This window comes from Vitis vinifera, chromosome 14 (assembly GCF_030704535.1).
Source record: "Vitis vinifera cultivar Pinot Noir 40024 chromosome 14, ASM3070453v1".
Classification (NCBI taxonomy): domain Eukaryota; kingdom Viridiplantae; phylum Streptophyta; class Magnoliopsida; order Vitales; family Vitaceae; genus Vitis; species Vitis vinifera.
The window spans coordinates 24718748-24737793 of NC_081818.1; the positions used below are offsets into that span (position 1 = coordinate 24718748).

The following is a 19046-nucleotide window of genomic DNA, read 5'->3' on the forward strand; positions in this document are numbered from 1 at the left end:
TAAATTATCTTTTGTAAAAATCATTTTTCCTATCAAATATTTTTTATCATTAAATTTAATTGAATTTTAATATTCTTGTAAATAAAATTGTAAAAGTCTTGCTTTCAATAAAAAAAAAATCACTTTTATTTTATCATAAATAAAATTGAATTGAAATATATTTTGTAGATAAATTTATAAAAAGAAAAAAAATTAAAAATTCCTAAAAATTACTTTTAAAAAAATTGAAATACTTTGTAAATAAATTTTTAAAATTTCATTCTTTCTTTTTCAAAAGAAAGTAATATATATATATATATATATATCATTGAAATTTTGTAATAATTTTTTTTCATAAAATAAGTGTAAATAGCTTTTTGAAATTTGAATATTAATAAAATTGAATCAAATCTTTTGTTGAAAATAATTTTTTTATAAATAAATAAATTGAAATCATTAAATCAAAATTGTCTTTAATAAAATTCTTTAAAATTTATCAAGAAAGTAATTTTTGAAATATCTCTTTTTAAATTTATTTAATAAATTAATTTGTATAATTCTCATATCATTCATCTTGTATATTCTTGTAATTTGCTTTTATTTTCATAAATATTGATTTGTATATTTAATTTTGATATCCATTATTAATTAATTAATTATTATAAATTACTTTATTCGTTTAGTAGAGACTATGACTTATCACCGTACCTTCTCTATAAAATCTCCATAAATAATTTGACCTCCAATATAGACTCAATTTAGAAAAGCATGTTTTTTTCAAATAAAAAGTTACACAATTTATTAATTTATTTATTATTTTCTTTTATAAAAATAAACTAAAATAAGTTACTGACTCTAACTTTTTTAAATAAAAAAAAATCACTCCAACCTTTAAAAAAAAAAATCAAATTTTCATCAATAAATTTGAGTTTTGTTCCTTCGAAAGGAAACGTATGTGAAAAATATGAGTTTATATTAACCTTTACACTTAAAAAGGAAAAAGAAAAAATATCTACCTCCAATTTCTGCAAGAGATTAGAATATCACCTTCTCTTGGTGCTAAGAGCTTCACCAAATTGAGAAGATAGGATTTGGAAATATTCAAAGATATTATTTTTAAAAATTTTAAAGATTCAAAATTTGAATTTAAATGACTTCTTCGAAATGTCAATATCATGTTAGGATAGGGATGTCGGGGTACAACAAGCCCACTTTTAAAAAGAAGAAATAGGTTACCAAAATTATGACTTTTAGTGCAATTAATTTTCAAATGAAACGATTGAAAATCCAATGTATTATTTAGATTTATAATAATATTTATAAAAAAATTAAATAAAATAATAATATTTTTTAAAATAACGATCCCATTAAAACAAGTTGTCGATGGCATCTTTGGGTCGACAACCACTCTTGCTCCAAAAGATTGAACAGACGGATCACAAGACAGAAATAGTAAAAGCTATCGAAGTCGTACCGTTATATTAATAGTTACGAATATCGAAGATCACGGCCTAAAAAGTTGAAGAAGGTAGCCAAGTGGCAAAGAGATCGATCTGCCCAGCTTCTTCTACCTGTGACTTACTGGGTACACTGAACACAACCACCACCGTCACGAACCTGATGAGAGAGGTGAATATCGACAGCCGCAAAGGTTGACAAGAAGCCGAAAGCATCTGCTTTGAAGTACAAGGTCGGCCACAGAAACTGGAAACTAATAGTAAAAAAAAATACATATATATCCAGTAGTGTTAGCTGATGGGAATCATCAATCACTCCACGCCTGCGTAGGAAGAACCACATGTCACGTCCTCTCACATGCACCCGTATAAAGTTACAAATTGTCTATGCATGCTTACTGCCTTTTCATCTCCACTAGCAATCTACCTTTTCTTTTGTGATCTCGCCTATATACCCTACTGCTTTTCTACTTGGTGTCCAATAATAAGAGCTGAGGCTTGTATGGCCCGGGTGATAGCTTTGTCTTCTTTTTAAAACAATATATATATATATATATATATATATACACACACAAGCGTTTTGTGGTTAGACTCTCATGCAAGGCCCTTGGAACTATCAAGGTTTCTGTCTTTTTATTTTATGGTTTTAACTTAAGAAGAGTCAAGGGTGCATGGCTCTCATAGCCTAAATATATACTTCATATATTACTTAACCCATAACATTAAAGTCAAAGTCTGATCATCCATGCATAGGCACCGGATTTTCTCATTTTCCCGAAAAGTTTATATTAACAATGGAAAATAGAAAGTTTATATTAACATGGTTAGTTAGTAGCTTATAGGTAAAGCTTTTCCAAGTGCAAAGGGTATAATATGGCGACCCTATTACACCTTATTTCCTTTTGTATGCAGATTTGTTCATTGTAGCAAATTTTTCTTCACTACACATTATTTTGATATGTGTTGAGGGTGCAATAATGTCGTTCTTAAGCTTGATGATGGATCATTTGAATGATGGCTTTTAAAACAAGTCATGGTGTGGATCATTCAAATGATGGCTCTTAAAACAAGTCATGGGGTGTAATGTTGAATGTTATAAAATGTTTGATCTACCACCACTAACACTAATTAGTTTTCAAAAGAGATGGTCAAAGTTCGATCCTATGAATGATATTAGAGCAAAAAGTCATGGGTATGAGTCACGAGAAACATCATGTTGGAGGAAGAATTATTGAAGTGCAATAATGTCGCTCTTTGGCTTTCGCTCACTAAACATCAATTGGTTTTCATATGAAATGATTTAAATCTGATCCTACAATATGTATAAGAAAAAAAAATTGAATATTAAGATTTAGCCTCCAACTCTCACTAAACACTCATTGGTTTTCAGATAAGATGATCTAACATGTTCTTACAATATGTATAAGAAAAAAAAATGGAATATTAAGATTTAGCGTCCCAATAAAAGCTATCTAGCGGGTAAAGAAGATATACACCTTGCATGTATCACTCATAAAATGATTGATTTTCCAAAATGAATCCAAAATCCACGTAAATTTTTGCAAAATGAATCAAGGAGAAACTTGTCACCAAGTTTGTTCGGCAAATCTGTTTGTAAGGACTTGTTGAGTTTGTAGCATAACAATAAAATTTAACCATCTCCATGTTAAAGAGCGGAAATGAAAGCTGAAGGATTGATACTTCGATTTTCTACACGGAGAAGCCTTGAAAGTCATATCCCGGAATGATAGAAGTGACATAAATTCTTGGATCCAAATAAGTACAACGTGGAAAGCTGGAAAAGTTTCCTTGACAATATGGGAAGACTAGAAACTAGCAGGTCCTTGTCTTGCATGCATAGCTCTGAGTCTCCCCACAAACCCTAGAATATTACAGATCCTATGGGTTACTGTTATCAAAGTCTCTTCCCTGCCCAAAAAAATCAGTACCATAAGAACTTCCCATGTCCGAAGAAACCCTCAGAAGCTCTTCTTCAACTTGTCGATGTTGTTGAGATACTGCCGAGGGATTTGACAAACCCTGAGAGGCAAAAGTTTGTTGATCATACAGAGCTGAAGTAGCATTGCTTAAATCATCATCAGTATTGCTACAAAGCAGCTGGGCGTACTGTAAAAGGTTGGGGAATTCTTCCTGTACCGGAAAAGGAGGTGCAAAAGGAGGAGAAGGAGAATATGGTTGAGGTGGAGGTGGAGGTGGAGGTGGAGGTGGAGGTGAAGGTGGAGGAACAGTTATGGGTCTCGAGTAATGAGAGGGAGAGGGAGAGTGAGAGTGAGAGTGAGATCCCCCTTGAACTCTTTCAGGAAAGTTGAGTTTAGCTTTGGTTCCTTTGAAATTGAGAGCAGCAGCATCGTAAGCAGCTGCTGCGGCCTCTGCCGTGTCAAAGGTGCCTAACCACACTCGAGCAGCCTTCTTCGGGTCTCGGATTTCGGCTGCCCACTTGCCCCATGGTCTCTGTCTTACTCCCCTATAATGTCTTTTCCTTGCGCTCCCTTCTCTTCCTGGCCAATTTACATAATTTAATATTTGTTGGTTAAAGCATAAAGTCAAGCTGAGAAAGCCAGGATTCAATCCTAAAGAAAAAAAAAATGGAGTTTAAAAACATTGGAACTACCAAACTCAAACTCAAAATTCTTTCCTACTTCACCTAACCATTAGTTACTAAGCACTTTTTGTTTATTCCTCTGTGATCTTCATCACCAGAACTTGCCAAAACTAGCAAGCATGTCCTTTGTTTTCCATGCATAAAAACGCATGCTTCCTGCAGAAAGAAAAAAACTATCTATGGCAGCTTTAAGTTCTTTGAGAGAAGACAATTTCAAAGATGAATGTTATTGGATAGACATTTATAACAAAATATAGATATTGTAATTTCTGAAAGGAAAAGTATACATAAAAATCAATATTCCATAACAAGATGATTCCTTCAAAGCAATTAAATAATATAGTAAGGACATGCACTTACATATTAATAATTTAGTGTTTTTTGTTCTTGGAATGTAAGACAACAGAATGGACGATCGGAAGTTTAGGTTTGGACAACTTTGGTATATAAGATAATAAGGCATCTACATCAAAGAAACCTCCATCCCGAGAAAAAGATGAAGCGGTACTCGGAAAATTTGAGGAAAAATACGAGAAAAAATAAAAAGAAAAAAAAATTTTGAATGAAAAAAAATGGAAGATTTTCTTTGTAATGTAAAGATTAAATAATTTTTAACCATTTTAATTATATTTGATTTTCTTCTTAGTTTTCAAGAAGAATCCAAATATTAGAAAAAAAAAATTTATTTTTTATTTTTCCTTTCATTTGCATTTTTCCGAATCAAACATATTCATAGCAATTTACCTCGATCTTGGGGAGGTTGAGATAAGCCATGCTGCCTCATGCTAGACACCGATGCGGCTAACAGGCTTCCTTGCCCATGATACCCATGAGCCAGCCTGTTGTCCCAGGAGCCAATATCTTGATGATCAGCAAAGGCTGAAATCATGGCCGAGGTATCTCGTTGGGATTGAGCTGCTGGGTAAACAGGGAAGATGGGATCTTCCTCTTTCTCTTCCGATGCCCCGGAAGGAACAGATCTCTTGCCATGCTTATGATCCACCTTTAAAACTCCTGGGTTGGCTGGCTCCCTAGCTAGTTCATAAAAATAAAAAATAAAAAATTAACTAATAGATCCGTTTCAGTGTTCAGTGATGAGCACATTAAAAAGCAAGATCTAGAGGTTTGATTATGATCAGGATGAAGATCAAAAAAAGCAAGAAATTAATCAAAAAGATAGAAAGAAGAGCTCTTGAATGGTGATCAGAGACATGAAAAGGAAAAGTAGAAGTAGGGGGCCGGAAGAAGAAGAAGAAGAAGAAGAAGAAGAAAAGGAAGAGAAAATAGGGTTGCTTGTAAGGCTTTCATTGCTGCACGTTAAAGTCATGTTATATGTGTCTTTTGGTGGTGCGAAAAGGATAAAAATTGAGAGTTATTCCAATTTGTTTCGCAAAGGAATGATTTTCTACACAGACTAAGCAGCCTAGCTAGGAAGCATGAAGTAATGCTATGTGAAGACCTCTCTATAAGGGAAAGAGTACTAAAACCTTCCTAGCTCTTTCCCATTTACACAGTGGGGCATGCTTGTCCTTTCGTGGCCAAACCACGTGATTAATTTCATTTTTGAAAAAGTGTAATGTGCTCGTTGTTAATCTCTGTCAATTCACCCTACTTGTAATCAAATCTTGCTTTAATTTAAAGGTGTCAAAATTGCATCTATGGAAAAAAAAAAAACCAAAACCTATTATCTTATAAAATGTATACAAATAAGTCTTATTGCTTTATATATACCTAATCTCGTCTATCTGATATCTTGGTTCTATTTATTTATCCGTTGATCTCATTTATTTATACTCGATCTTATTTGATGACCTATTATATGCTTTCAATAATCACACTTACGGGTTTAGTAGTTATTGAATCGGAATATAGAATCGATACCTTAGCAAAATTCCTAAATTGGAAACAAAAATTAAGCAACTTGTAATAGATAAAGACCATGGCCTGCAACTTGCAAGTTTCATTATAATAAGGTACAACTCTTGAAGAATAAGAAAGCATAAATGACTCTTACCCCTTGATGAACACCATGTTTTACTGAACATATATTTGTTAATGCCACTGTAAATGTCATAAAAAAATGATGGGTGTTTTGAGCATTTGTCGGAATAAATAATAATTTTTATTTTTATTTTATTATTATTTGGAAAAATTAAGGGTAACTGGTCATGCTGATACCTCCAAGAGCCTTTTGACTGATATGTTCAAAATACGTACCTTTCTTGCTTCTTGAGTTGGTCTTGTACGCATCCGAATTTGCTTTGGGTGCTATCTTTCATTCACCCACTTTTCCTATCTTTTACTTTTAAAAATATTTGGAAACATATGTTTGGCTGGCTTTTGAAATGTAAAGGGTGTGTTCAAAAGTTTGAATTTTTAAATTTTTAAATTTTTTTTTTTAAACTATGATATTATTGTAGTTAAATTAAGTCCTATTTGGAGTGACTTTTTATTTTTGCTTCACCTACAAGCTCGAACTAAAGATAAAGTTGTAATTTCAAAGTGACATAGTAGTGTTAAAAGAAATTATTAAATATAATATACTTTTTTTAATATAGCAAAACATCGATTGTTTCAATAAAAGATAAAACTTCTTAATTTTCATATTAAACTCTTTTAATAAAGTTAATAAATAAATAAAGATGCCTTTGAAGCTTTAAAAAAAATACTTTGACTTCTTAAAACTCAATCTAAATCTACTTTAGTCACATAAAGAGACGAGAGATGATTCCCATCATATCATAGCATCGTCAAATGAACAAATTTTGTACTTATTCGTTTCAAATTAAAGTCTATTTGATAGTAATTATAATAAGTTTATTTGATAGTAATTATAATTACTTTTTTTTTAACACTTCTACAAATAATCGAATTTAGAGAATCATTTGGTAGTAATTATGATAAAAACATTTTTTTTATAACATTTTTATAAATAAAAAAAATAATATTTAGATGTAAGGGAAAAGTGAGTTTTGACTCACTCATTTGATAAAAACATTAGTAATTATAATAAAAATATTTTTTATAACACTTTTATAAATTAGCTTATTTTCACTCATCTAAAAATATTTTAAAATATATGTAGTTTTTTATAATTCAAATAATTATTCCTAAAATACCATTTTCTTAATAATATTAAATTAAATTATTCAAAATTAATTTATCATTTTAATTTGATAAAAGTGTTTTATAAATAAATATATTATAAATTTTTATTATATAATATGAAATATAAATTATTATGAAAATATTCTCAAGAATCCTCAAGTGATAAATAAAATCTTTCTAATCCCTAGTTAATAATGATGTTATATATCTTGTTTTATATAAATCCCCTTATTGTCTTTTTTTTTTTAATAGAATTAAATAAAAAAAATATTAGTTGTCATCAACAATAAAATAAGAAATTTTAAAAATTAAAAATTAAATTAAAACTAAAATACATAAAAATTAAATGCAACTAAAAACCAAAAAAATAAAATTTAAAAAATAAAATATTTATTGTCATTGTATTTCTAGTTCTTTCTAGATATCTATATTTTCTACTAGAGCTTTAAAGTTTTTTTTAGTTTTAATTGTATTTTTAATTTTTAAAATTTTTTATTTTATTAATATGAAATTAGTTCTAACAGTAAAAAAAAATTATTAATTGATGTTATTAATATTTAAAATGGTCATTTTATAAAATAATTATTTGAGCTATGAAAAAATATAGGGAGAATTATGTTTTGGAAGTAGATGGACCCCCAAATTAACAAAAGGTCCATGTAACTCTTCAAATTGAGCTCAAGACCCAATGAAAGTATGGAAATTGAGTTGAAGGATATCATCCTTCAGTATTTCTAAAAATGCCCTTTGTTGATTTTGAGAAAAAAAAATTAATATTTTTAAAAAATACTTTTATTTAATTTAATATTTTTAAAAAATACTTTTATGTAATTTAATATTTTTAAAAAATAAATTTATTTAATTTAATATTTTTTAAAAAAATATTTATTTAATTTAATATTTTTTAAAAATAAATTTATTTAATTTAATATTTTAAAAAAATATTTAATTTAATATTTTTTTAAATACTTTAATTTAATTTAATATTTTTTTAAAAAAAATTATTTAATTTAATATTTTTGAAAACTACTTTTATTTAATTTAGTATTTTTGAAAAAAAAATTATTTAACTTAATTTTATAAAATATTTTATATGTGTTCTTAAAGGGTATATTTGTCCGTTACTATTTCATATCCTTCAACTCAATTTGAAGAGTTATATGGACCTTTTGTTAATTTGGGAGCCCATCTACTCCAGATAATTCTCCCAAAAATATATGGATTTTAAAATATTTTTAAATGGGTCAACATAAAACTAATTTTCAACCCAAGCCCAAGCCCAGTAGGAAATAGGAATACAACAGGAAGTGTTAAGCTTGAGGCCCAAACATGCGACTCCTTTCGCACGTGTCCTCTTCTCCCCCAAACCCACCTTCGTCTCAGCGCCCAAAATCAGCAGGGTTAAGAAGAGGGAATGGAGACGAGGAGTGAAGAGGAAGGAAGCAGAGTAGAATTGATTGATGCCTCTGAGATAGAGTACGTGAGCTATGGAGGCGAACATCACCTACCCCTTGTCATGCACCTGGTCGATCAAGAACTCAGCGAACCCTACTCAATTTTCACCTACAGATACTTCGTCTACCTCTGGCCTCACCTCTCTTTCCTGGTAAAACTCTTTGGTCAATTTTCATCTTCTCCTCTCTTTTTTTTCTTTGCTTTTCTATAATTCAATTTGAACTTTTTCTGTCGATTCTATTTCTACAGCAAAAAAGAAAAAAAAAATGAATTTTTGTTATTTTGATTTTTTTTTTTTTCATATGGGTGTGTGTTTCTTCAGGCTTTCCACAAGGGTAAATGTGTAGGAACCGTAGTCTGTAAGATGGGAGAGCATCGGAATACATTCAGAGGTTACATAGCGATGTTGGTGGTGATCAAGCCTTACAGAGGCAGAGGCATTGGTAATTTAAATTTTATAATATAAAGCATCCAATTTCGATATCGAATCCTTAATTTACAAAAACTGAGAAACCCATCAAATTGTCTTTGACCTGTAAGCTTATTTTTCTCACCCTGCAATTTGCCTTTGACCCATTAGCCTATTTTGATTGAAATTTCTGTCATCTCTCCTCCAATCATTTTCTGGGCGTTAAATTAAACTGGTTTTGTCAAAATAAATCTATCTTTAATGAGTATTTTTCTGGTATAGGCCCACATTGTGTTTGTTGTATGACTGGATGAAGTTATTGATTATTCTAATATTTAAGCTGAAATATTTCTCATATGCAGCCACTGAACTTGTTACCAGATCTATTAAAGTGATGATGGAATCTGGGTGCGAAGAGGTAAGTCAAGGGAAATTATGAATTGACAAAACTATGATGAATATGGTTTTCTTTTGGTTAATTCCTATATACGTTTGCAATTGATTGATTATTGTTGTCAAATTAAGCCCTTTTTCGGGTTTTTTTTCATTTTGATTTGCTATCTTTATGCTTCAATCTTATTGCAATATGTATTTTGACATGCTTATGGTAACAAGCATACCTAAACTACTTCAGTCTTTAGAACTGCTGCAGACTCTGTAAGTGATAAGAGCCTTTCTCCTAACAAACTGCGCAAATTCAACAAGCAATCACATGCTAGAGGTGATGGTAATAGTGACTATTGCCCTGAAACATGGTAATTGGGAGAATATGGTGGAGCCAGTGGATAAAACCTAGTTCAACCTAGCTAGATGAGTCGGCTTAGTGTGACTTACAACATAACCATTCTAATACTGTCTCAGCTCTGTATGACTCAGAAAAGAGCCATTCCACCAACCAAATAACACCCATAAAGTCACAAAAATGTGTTATGGAGTATATTAATCGAGATTTAACATATTGGACTGTTTGGGTTTGTCAAGATGCTAGCTCATGATCATTCATTATGTTTCTGAAGGTAACATTGGAAGCAGAAGTTACAAATAAAGGAGCACTTGCATTATATGGGCGTCTTGGCTTTATCAGGGCAAAACGGCTCTTTCGCTACTATTTGAATGGAGTTGATGCTTTTCGGCTAAAGCTGCTATTACCCCGCCCAGAGTTACACCCATCCCTGCCTATGATGGCGGATAGAGATGAACCCCACACGCATGATGATCACATACCACCTGAAGAAAGCTCTGAGCTCTATAGAGGCTTGTAACTTGGTTTTCAGTTATAATGGCATTTTTTCTTTCCCTCTTTTTAGCCGTAACGTGGGATTCAACCATATCTTTTGCATGGTTTTGGCATTATATGTAATGTTTCATTACTGATAAAGTTGTTTGTTGTATCCCTAGATTCATGAAAGCGGTCACAATAACGTTCATTTTTAATACAATTCCTCTTGTTTGATCTTCTATAGTTTTTCATTTCTCGACCAATCATAAACTTAGAATACATATTTCTTTCATTTGTAAGTTAATTGTTGATCTTGCATGAAGTTTTAGGAAGCAATACAGGACAAACTTACTCTGAGTTGGTGATTGGTGGAGAAACTTCTCAAGGATGTGACACAAATTCATGGAGTGAAGGAATGCACATCACAGTTTCAAATTAGTTCATATCCTTGTCATGAATGAAGAAGAGTGTTGCCTTAATTTTTATTGGATGTTGTACGAATTTGGTCAAGCTGTTCTTAACTGTTCTGGGTATTAACGTGGTATCTTTTTAGGAGCTTGAATATCAATATTTTCCATTTCCTTGGCTTTTAAATGCATGTGTGAAATCGAACTGATTTATAGTCTTCACAGTGAGTTGATTGCAAATTTAGACTGAAAAGGATTCTTTGCAACCTCGTGCCAACTGTCCAAGCTCAACTCCCAAATTGCTTGGGAAGGAGAAGTTCCTAAATTCATAACAGGCGACACCTCTAAAATGCGTCAAATCATGTCAAAGTTGCATGTATCGATCACAAAACACTCCAAAAGCACCTGACCTGAAAAATTCCTCAATTCATGGGCAACATTTTCAAGCTTCCATGACCAAAAGTCTGTACAGAAAATATTGTATCCTAGAGTGAAGAAAACTTGAATTTACATCAGATTTCATCTAAAGGGTAATTTCCACGATATTGAAGTTGATTGCAAGTCATTAGAATAGAGAACATGGCTACTACTGCAGTGCATCCTCCCAGTTATGCATCAGCATAGGTTGTAGTTGCTCCTGCAAGAGCGACAGGCACATTCTCACCTCCCAGACCAGTGGTCTCACAGGGGAGCTCCTGTCCGATAAGCAGCCGTGGTCTGGCTTAGGTCCTCAGAAGCCTCCCCTGCCCAATAAGCAGCAGTGGCTTGATTTGGGTCCTCAGAAGCCACTCCTGCCCAATAAGTAGCCATGGCCTGATTTGGGTACTCAGAAGCCACTCCAACCCAATAAGAAGATGAAAGAGATGAGGATGAGGATGAAGAACCTATATGTGAATGAGTCATGAACAGTGCCGGTGTTGGGGCATGAGCTTGTATGGGAGTATTAGAAGCTGCAAGTGCCTCATGTTGTACTGGAGCATTAGTTGCTCCAAAGTTCTGAAAGTAGTGATTGTATCCTGCACCCAGTTGTGGAACAATTTCACTCTCACTATTCTCCTGGACAGCAGCATATCTGTGAGAAGGTAGCAAATAAGGATTGAATATAAGTTTCAACTATATCTTTAGACAGACCAAAATAAAGCACAGATATGTTCCCAATTAAATAGCGGAAAGCTCATAAGCTAGGGTATGAACTAAAATCTCACACGGCCCAAGGCAATTGATCCTAAAAGTGAGAGTGTCAGTAACCCAGTCCAATCACAAGTGATGCATAATAATGCTCACGGGGCACAGGTTTAGTATCTATGGTATCCAGATAAATACAACATGCTGTATTTGGGCATTGAAACCGAGAAGCAACAACAAAACTAGCTGCAGAACCCGACCTGTTACATGGGGCCTGTGGAGGCAATGATGGGTTTTCAGGAAAATATGATTGATGACCTTCCTCAGGATAGTATGGGTTAGAATAAGGTTGTTGGTCTGCAGACAGAAAATGCTGAGATTGTACAGATGGTTGGAAACATGCCTCAGGAGCTGCTGAGCCATGAGGTTCATATGCAAGAGGTGTGACTGCTTGTTGACCATGTTGAACAGCAGGGGCCAGACCAGCAGGAGTAAACTGCAATCCAGCCACAGATTGATCATTTGAAGAGTGGAGGATTTGATGTAGTTGGACATGTTCCTCAAAGCCTGGGGGTAGAGTTCTTTGTTCATAAAAGCCAGGAGGTAGGGTTCTTGTTGGTGGCACAGTATTTGGAATAAGAGGGGCAACAGGTGCTGGTTGTCGTGCAGCCACTGTCCGGAACAATGGAATTAGATCATTTACCTACAGTAGATTGTGAATGCAATGGAATTGGCAAACATTATAAAATCATAACAGTATAAAATGACAACAGAAATCTTCAAACATCTGACTTGTTTGTTACTGAGCTCTTGTCTAAATTTGCAATGCCCCTGGTAATTATCTTTGATAACATGCTTGAAATCAATCTCTGGCAAAGGTAAGCAATCCTTGAAAATCTCAAATCTCACCTGTAGAAATATAACAATTACAAGAAGTGATCAGCATAACTGACACCAAATGTTAATAGAATAAATTCCAGTAATGCAGTTAACACTAATGTTTTGAAACCTAACAGACTCAACATTCAGCACAGGATTTGAAGAAGCCGATTATCCAAACTGACATGCAAACCAACATGTATTAGATGGATGTTAGTCATCTAACACATACTGCATGCATATTCTTATTAATGAATGAAACTTTTACACACCAACATCAAACCATACAGGATTAGATGCATATTTGAAGCCTAATGTTTAAAACGCTGAAATGTCAAAGCTCTACATATAGATTATGGGGTATGCTAAAAGCAATTCATATCATTAAGAAAAAAAGAAAAACTCATTCACGGTTCAGTCTTATGACATATGTTTGAATGTTTTGATCTTCTATTTGGTTGAAGATTCCTGTCCTATAGAAACCATACAGGGTTCTTACTTCCACATCATTGATTGACAATAAAACTTCAACCATGATATGGTAATACAATCAAGCAGAGTATTACAGCCAATAAATTCAACAAATAATGTTGTGATTAGATTTAGAACCAATTTCAGAATCTTACGAGCTACAACTTCAAAGATAGAAGAGCATAAGGGCCTAGTTATATGTAGATGGCTAGCTACATGGAATGGAATGGATATACATTTTATATATCTTTTAGTTCTGAAAAAAATAATGAACAAGAAATATCATGATAGAACTTCAGACAAAAATATGGTTTACATTGTTGATTACAGTGTCGAGGAATCCATACCACATAAAGGGCCATTCACACAAGAGAAAACTCTAACCAGAAAACCAGGCTGGAATAGGCTGCAAAAGGATTATTCATGCAAATTCGTTGCAAATCCAAGATGAGATCACAAATGGAGACACAAGTTGATGATTGTAGTTCTAACAGTTTGGTCTAGTGTGAGATTTCATCATTTCAGGATATATTTTGCAGGTGTGATAGACCCCTTGCCACAGTAGACGTTATTAAGTATTTGTGCACACCCAATTGCATACTTTTTGAAGGGTGGACAGGCAAATTGGGATCTATGTTCTCAACAGAACAGAAAATACTCGCCACAGGACACTTTTATTTTTCTTCATTTAACTTAACCACATTCTAAAGTTACAACTTCATGAGCATCTTACAGAACTGTTTACCTGGGCCGAAAATTTCCCTCCGAAAGCCCTTGGCTCCAATCCTAATATTCCATTAGAGGCAGCTACAAATACACCATAGAGAATCTTTAAATTAAAATCAAACAAAAACAGTATCGTGCTTGGCTTGATCTTTGCCACAACATCTATTCTGGCAGCAGGAAGACCAAAAACTCGGTACTTAAAGCAATCTGGTTTTGTTTTTCCATTACACATGAATATATACCCAGCAAGCTGATTCCCACCAACTGTTTCTTTTTCTTGCATAGCAGACAAACCACCATTGGCAATAGGGGCAAGGCAGGAGGCAGAGGTGGGCACATGTGAATGGTACACAGAAGTAGTGACAGGAGCAAACATTGAATTTGCATTGATCTGAGAAGCTTCTAGCTTTTTCTTCTTTGCAAATCTTCTCTCAATCCCTATATCCTGTGGGTTGAAAGAACCATTGTTTTCCATTTCTTTGTCTCTTCTCTTTCCCATTAACCATGCTGTAGTAACAAAATCATCAAGAAATCATCTAAGCATAAAAATAAGGAAACTTTGCACAAATGCCCCCCCTAAACTAAGAACTCAGAAAATATGAAGAATCCTATTATATAATGGACAATAGAAATAAGGAGATTCACCTCCGAGCATGGTGTTATGAATTATAATCATATATATGTTGCAAATTATGTAATTTTTAGAAGCCAGAGAGGCCAACATATGCCATGTTAGACATTCGGAGGGGAAGGGAATAATTTCTTTAAACAAGTGAGTTTTCTTCTAACTTCCTCCGTTTGGTCCCCAAGAAAATCTAGGAAAAGGAAATGAAATTACGCTCCGTGTCTTTGGTTCGCCCTTATTTGGAAACTCAATAAGCCAACCCCATCTCTCAACTGAGCCTGCTGCAACTATTTGATGATTTATGTCGAAAATATCATTTCTTTTGGGATATACAGCAAAAGAGACAGTATTACTGATAATCTTTTTCCTTTTCTATTCGCTCATTTTGTCGGCAACCAAACAGAAGGCCAGATTTTCATTAAACAGGACGCACGAGAAAAACAAGAGATATTATAGTGCTATCAATTAACAAACATATCCTAAAACCCTAATAGGAACAAAGAGAATGAGTGAGAAACTTGCCGAAGAGATCCAGTATCAGGAGAATCAAAACATCAGTGACACTATACGGAAGATCAGGAAATATACAGCCACGGTAGCAGTTAGGTTTGGGTCGGATCACTCGGATTCGGGTGGCTGAATTGGATTGAATCCGTTTTTTTTTTTGTTAAAAAAAAAAAAAAATGGGTTTATTATATTATACGGTGTTTTGCACATTGCCTTTTTATAATTATATGCAATGTACGTTTTTTGAACGGAAAGGCACGTACTCTCTGCTTGATCGAGGGCAAAAGAGTCATTTATTTTTAAACCCTAACCTTCAACTCTTCTCTCGGCATTACTCCCCTTTGGAATCCCTAAATTGTAGCTTGCCTCCTTCTCCTTCTTTCTTCTTTAGAAGCCCTGAAATCTCAATCTCACAAAGTTATTGGTGAAACCCCACATAATTTTTCCTTGTCCATATAATGAAAATTTGTAAAATCCCTAAATAATTTCTCTAACCCTAGAATCCCACATAACTCTTCAAAGCGGTCATCAAAGCTGAAGATTTATCCCTTGAGGCTGAATATTTATGAAGGCAAACGACAACTGAAAGATTAATGGATCTTCCAGTCCATTCTATTGTGGTAATGAGGTTCGTGTTTCCCTAAATTTCCCCAAATTTTCTAAAACATCAAAACTAAAACATAACATAAAAATTTAAACCCTAACATAAAAACCTAAACCCTCAATTTGGCCAGTTTTATTTTCCTCAAAATTTCTGAAACATTGTAAAAAATGAATGCATTTGATGCCATAGATATGCCTAACAACCCCGAAGCCTACCACTCAATCTCTCACATTGGTGAGCATGCTCATCTAAGACTACAACGGTTTTACATCTATCTTACCCTATTAGCCTTTAGATTGGACCTTTTAGGTACATGTTGTCCAAGCTTGTCACAAACATGACAATTTCCTTTATTTTTCTTGTGGAATTTTAGACCTCATTTGTTGAATTGGGTTTTGGCTTCGAATTTTGCTTTTTAAACCTATTACTTCGTTCAATTTTGATTTTTCTTTCACCAAATTTGTCTCAAATGATGATTCCTTGGCTTTCTTAACCTTATCCCCATTTTTGTTTTGTTAAGGAAGACAATAATGGTGTTACCTCTATCTCTACCAAATTAGCCTTTGGGTTGGACCTTTTAAGTCTCTTGCTATGGTGACACTCGGTAGCATGATGTCTAAACTTGTCACAGACATAATAATTTCTTTTATTTTTTCTTGTGAAATTTTGGACCTCGTTTATTAAATTGGGTTTGGGCTTAGAATTTTGTTTTTTAAACCTGTTAATTTTGCTTTATTTTAATTTTTCTTTCACCAAATTTGTCTCGAAGGACAATTCCTTGGCTTTCTTAGCCTTATCCCCGGTTTTGTTTTGTTCTTCAATCCAAATATTAATGATTATATCTTCCAATGATGTTTTGTTTATTTTTACGTTATATAGTGTTTTTCTAATAATTAAAGGAATCTAAAAAGGTTTTTATCAAATATCCAACTACAAAAGGTTCAAAAAGTTTTATGTCTTCATTAGCTAGATCACTTGTTAACATATAGTAAATATATATTTGAGATGAGATATTTATATCATCGGTTATTTTGGATTTTCTAAAATTCCCTATAACATACTTTTGGGTCTATGCATCTTCTAAAATATATTTTTTTCTCCACTATGTCCCTAGTATCTTTAGCAATTTCGGATGAACAATATAATATCAAATAACTCATTTAAAAGAGCACTCATAATTACATGCCTCACTTGTTTATTGTCATTTTCTCGTGTAGTCGACTCTTCTTATCCATCATCTTGGTTAGGATCGATGAAAATACATTAAAAGTTCACAACATCCATAGTAGATAAAGCCCTTTCCTACGACCTTTTGAAAAAATGTCATCATCATATTTTGAGGTGCTAGGATGGGTGTGAACAAGGGATGCCTTCATTTTGAGTATACTTTAAAATTGTTGAAAAGATAAAAAAAAATGACAACAAAGCGAGTGTATAAGGGTCAATTCAGAAACCCCAAAAAAAAAAACTCATTGGGTTTTAGCTAAAATGTGCCTAAGTATTGTACTTAAATTAAATCCACCATCCTCATAGATTATATCTCAATACAATAGGGTAGTGATCAAAATTCTACTATAAGATTCGGTAGCCACCATGCAAGGTGCACTATTTGAAAAAGTTTTAACAAATCTACATATTCGAATGATTGTTTCTTTAAAATAACAAAAAGTGTTAAAGAAGATAAATGATACATAAATAACTTAACATTTTTTCTAAAAGGAAAAATGAGAAGAATGCTAATACAAAAATACTTATTCCACGTGTCCAAATTCATTAAAATTAATGTCTAAATTTAAAATTTAAATTAATTCTCGATGAGGATTTCAAAACTATTTCAAACTTTAAATTTGAAAGTTGCCATTTTAATTTTCCAATTAATTTGGATGACACACCACGGATTTTGGCAAATTTTATGACTCCTATAAAAAAAAACAATAATAAAGGTTTTTGAATTAGTGGGCTTGGGCCTTGTGGGCCACTTGTATCTCCGTTAGTCCATAGAACATGAATAGTCCAATCTAAGCCACATAACGTGGCCATTCATTTCCAATGTGAAATAGGGAACTTGGATAGTTGGATGCGTATTAAAATATTTAAAATTTATAATATATACACACACACGTATCTATATATATATATTATTCAATATATATTTTTTACATATTCAATTATACATGTATTAGTACTATTTTACAATATATTTTATAAACATTTTTTTAGTTATCCTTTTTTAATTTTAAATTTAATCTTTTTATAATACATGATATATGTATATAATGTATTTTGGCTTATAATTAAATAGGATTAGTGATGAAATAGTTTATCCTATCTTATTACCAATTAAATAAAAATGTTTGTATTATTTTCCTTTTATCTTAGTTTATGTAATATTGACTTTCTAAGGATGGTTTAAAAGTAAAAAGAATAAAAGGTAATAAAACCTAATTGGGAAAGAGACAACCACTATGTTTTCCTAATAAATAAGTTGAGCGGAATCACTAGTAGAGCCAACTATGCCTCGAGGGTAGGTGCCCCCTATATATATATATATATATATATATATATTATATATAGTTTTTTTTTAAAAAAAAAACCTACCATTCTTATAAGGGGCTTTTTTCATTTTTACGGCTATTTTTAAAAATAATTCCTAAAAAATGGTACTTTTCAAAATAATTCTTAAAATATGGTACTTTGAAAAATAATTCCAAATCAATGACACTTTTTGCCACTTTGATAGGTGTTTCTTAAAGAGACATCTTCTATATTTTTCATATCAATCATAAATATTAAAAAAAATGAATTTATATTAAAGGTGTTTCTTGAAGAGACACCTTCCGTAATTCCACAAAATTGAATTTATGTTAAAGGTATATATTGAAAAGACGTTTTTCTATAATTTTTTTATTAATCATACACGTTAAAAAAAAATTGAATTTATACTAAAGAAATATCATTTCCACAATATTATAAAATCAAATTAATACTAAAGGTGTCTCTATAAGAGACATCTTTGATAATTTTCATATCAGTCACACAGTGAAAAATTTTGAATTTACATTGAAGGAATTTATATAATTTCACAAAATTGAATTTATATTAAATGTGTCTTTTTAAAAAAACACTTTCCATAATTTTTATATTAGTCACTTATCAAAAAAATTAAATTTATACTGAAAGTGTCTCTTGAAGAAAAACCTTTGAATATAAATTTAATTTTATGAAATTGTGAAATGTGTCTTTTGAAAATACACTTTTAGTATAAATTCAAAACATCTTTAGTATAAATTCAATTTTTTTATATTATGAAACTGATATGAAAACTATGAAAAATGTCTATTTTAAAAGATACTTTTAATATAAATTTGATTTTGTAGAATTATAAAAGGTGTCTCTTGAAGAGACACTTTTAATATAAATTCAAATTTTATTAACATGTCTTATTGATATAA

General features: G+C 32.0%; 3 protein-coding genes across 5 annotated transcripts; 1 reads left to right on the forward strand and 2 right to left on the reverse strand.

Annotated features, from left to right (window-relative positions):
* Positions 1–3107: 3107 nt before the first annotated feature.
* LOC100266913 (ethylene-responsive transcription factor ERF113) lies at positions 3108–5487 on the reverse strand. Its single transcript, XM_002275834.5, has 2 exons — positions 4804–5487; positions 3108–3955 (listed from the first exon to the last, which is right to left on the reverse strand). Exons 1-2 carry the CDS (start codon positions 4946–4948, stop codon positions 3336–3338), a joined length of 765 nt encoding a protein of 254 aa, XP_002275870.2. The 5' UTR covers positions 4949–5487; the 3' UTR covers positions 3108–3335.
* A 3003-nt stretch (positions 5488–8490) lies between these two features.
* On the forward strand, positions 8491–10489 carry LOC100261668 (N-alpha-acetyltransferase MAK3). The gene is made up of 4 exons (XM_002276328.4): positions 8491–8773; positions 8945–9065; positions 9394–9449; positions 10048–10489. The coding sequence occupies exons 1-4, from the start codon at positions 8582–8584 to the stop codon at positions 10291–10293; spliced, it is 615 nt and encodes a 204-aa protein (XP_002276364.1). The 5' UTR covers positions 8491–8581; the 3' UTR covers positions 10294–10489.
* A 574-nt stretch (positions 10490–11063) lies between these two features.
* LOC104881642 (uncharacterized) lies at positions 11064–15157 on the reverse strand. Of its 3 annotated transcripts, none has more exons than XM_010662374.3 (5): positions 14504–15157; positions 13878–14365; positions 12575–12691; positions 12043–12485; positions 11064–11729 (listed from the first exon to the last, which is right to left on the reverse strand). In XM_010662374.3, exons 1-5 carry the CDS (start codon positions 14580–14582, stop codon positions 11339–11341), a joined length of 1518 nt encoding a protein of 505 aa, XP_010660676.1. In that variant the 5' UTR covers positions 14583–15157; the 3' UTR covers positions 11064–11338. The 3 variants fall into 3 exon arrangements, with proteins under 3 accessions (XP_010660676.1, XP_019080871.1, XP_010660677.1); XM_019225326.2 differs by having other exon boundaries at positions 15006–15156; XM_010662375.3 differs by having other exon boundaries at positions 14697–15156.
* Between the last annotated feature and the right edge of the window lie 3889 nt (positions 15158–19046).

What these genes read in the sequence shown, in the direction of transcription:
- LOC104881642 (XM_010662374.3), bottom strand. Translation starts at nt 14,582, where the DNA reads ATGTTGGCCTCTCTGGCTTCTAAAAATTACATAATTTGCAACATATAT. An exon ending in GAGGGAAATTTTCGGCCCAG is followed by an intron (nt 12,692 to 13,877) that starts GTAAACAGTTCT and finishes ATATTTCTACAG; the next exon opens with GTGAGATTTGAGATTTTCAA. An exon ending in CCACAGGCCCCATGTAACAG is followed by an intron (nt 11,730 to 12,042) that starts GTCGGGTTCTGC and finishes ACCTTCTCACAG; the next exon opens with ATATGCTGCTGTCCAGGAGA.
- LOC100266913 (XM_002275834.5), bottom strand. Translation starts at nt 4,948, where the DNA reads ATGATTTCAGCCTTTGCTGATCATCAAGATATTGGCTCCTGGGACAAC. An exon ending in TCAACCTCCCCAAGATCGAG is followed by an intron (nt 3,956 to 4,803) that starts GTAAATTGCTAT and finishes TAAATTGGCCAG; the next exon opens with GAAGAGAAGGGAGCGCAAGG.
- LOC100261668 (XM_002276328.4), top strand. Translation starts at nt 8,582, where the DNA reads ATGGAGACGAGGAGTGAAGAGGAAGGAAGCAGAGTAGAATTGATTGAT. An exon ending in TTACAGAGGCAGAGGCATTG is followed by an intron (nt 9,066 to 9,393) that starts GTAATTTAAATT and finishes TCTCATATGCAG; the next exon opens with CCACTGAACTTGTTACCAGA. An exon ending in TGGAATCTGGGTGCGAAGAG is followed by an intron (nt 9,450 to 10,047) that starts GTAAGTCAAGGG and finishes ATGTTTCTGAAG; the next exon opens with GTAACATTGGAAGCAGAAGT.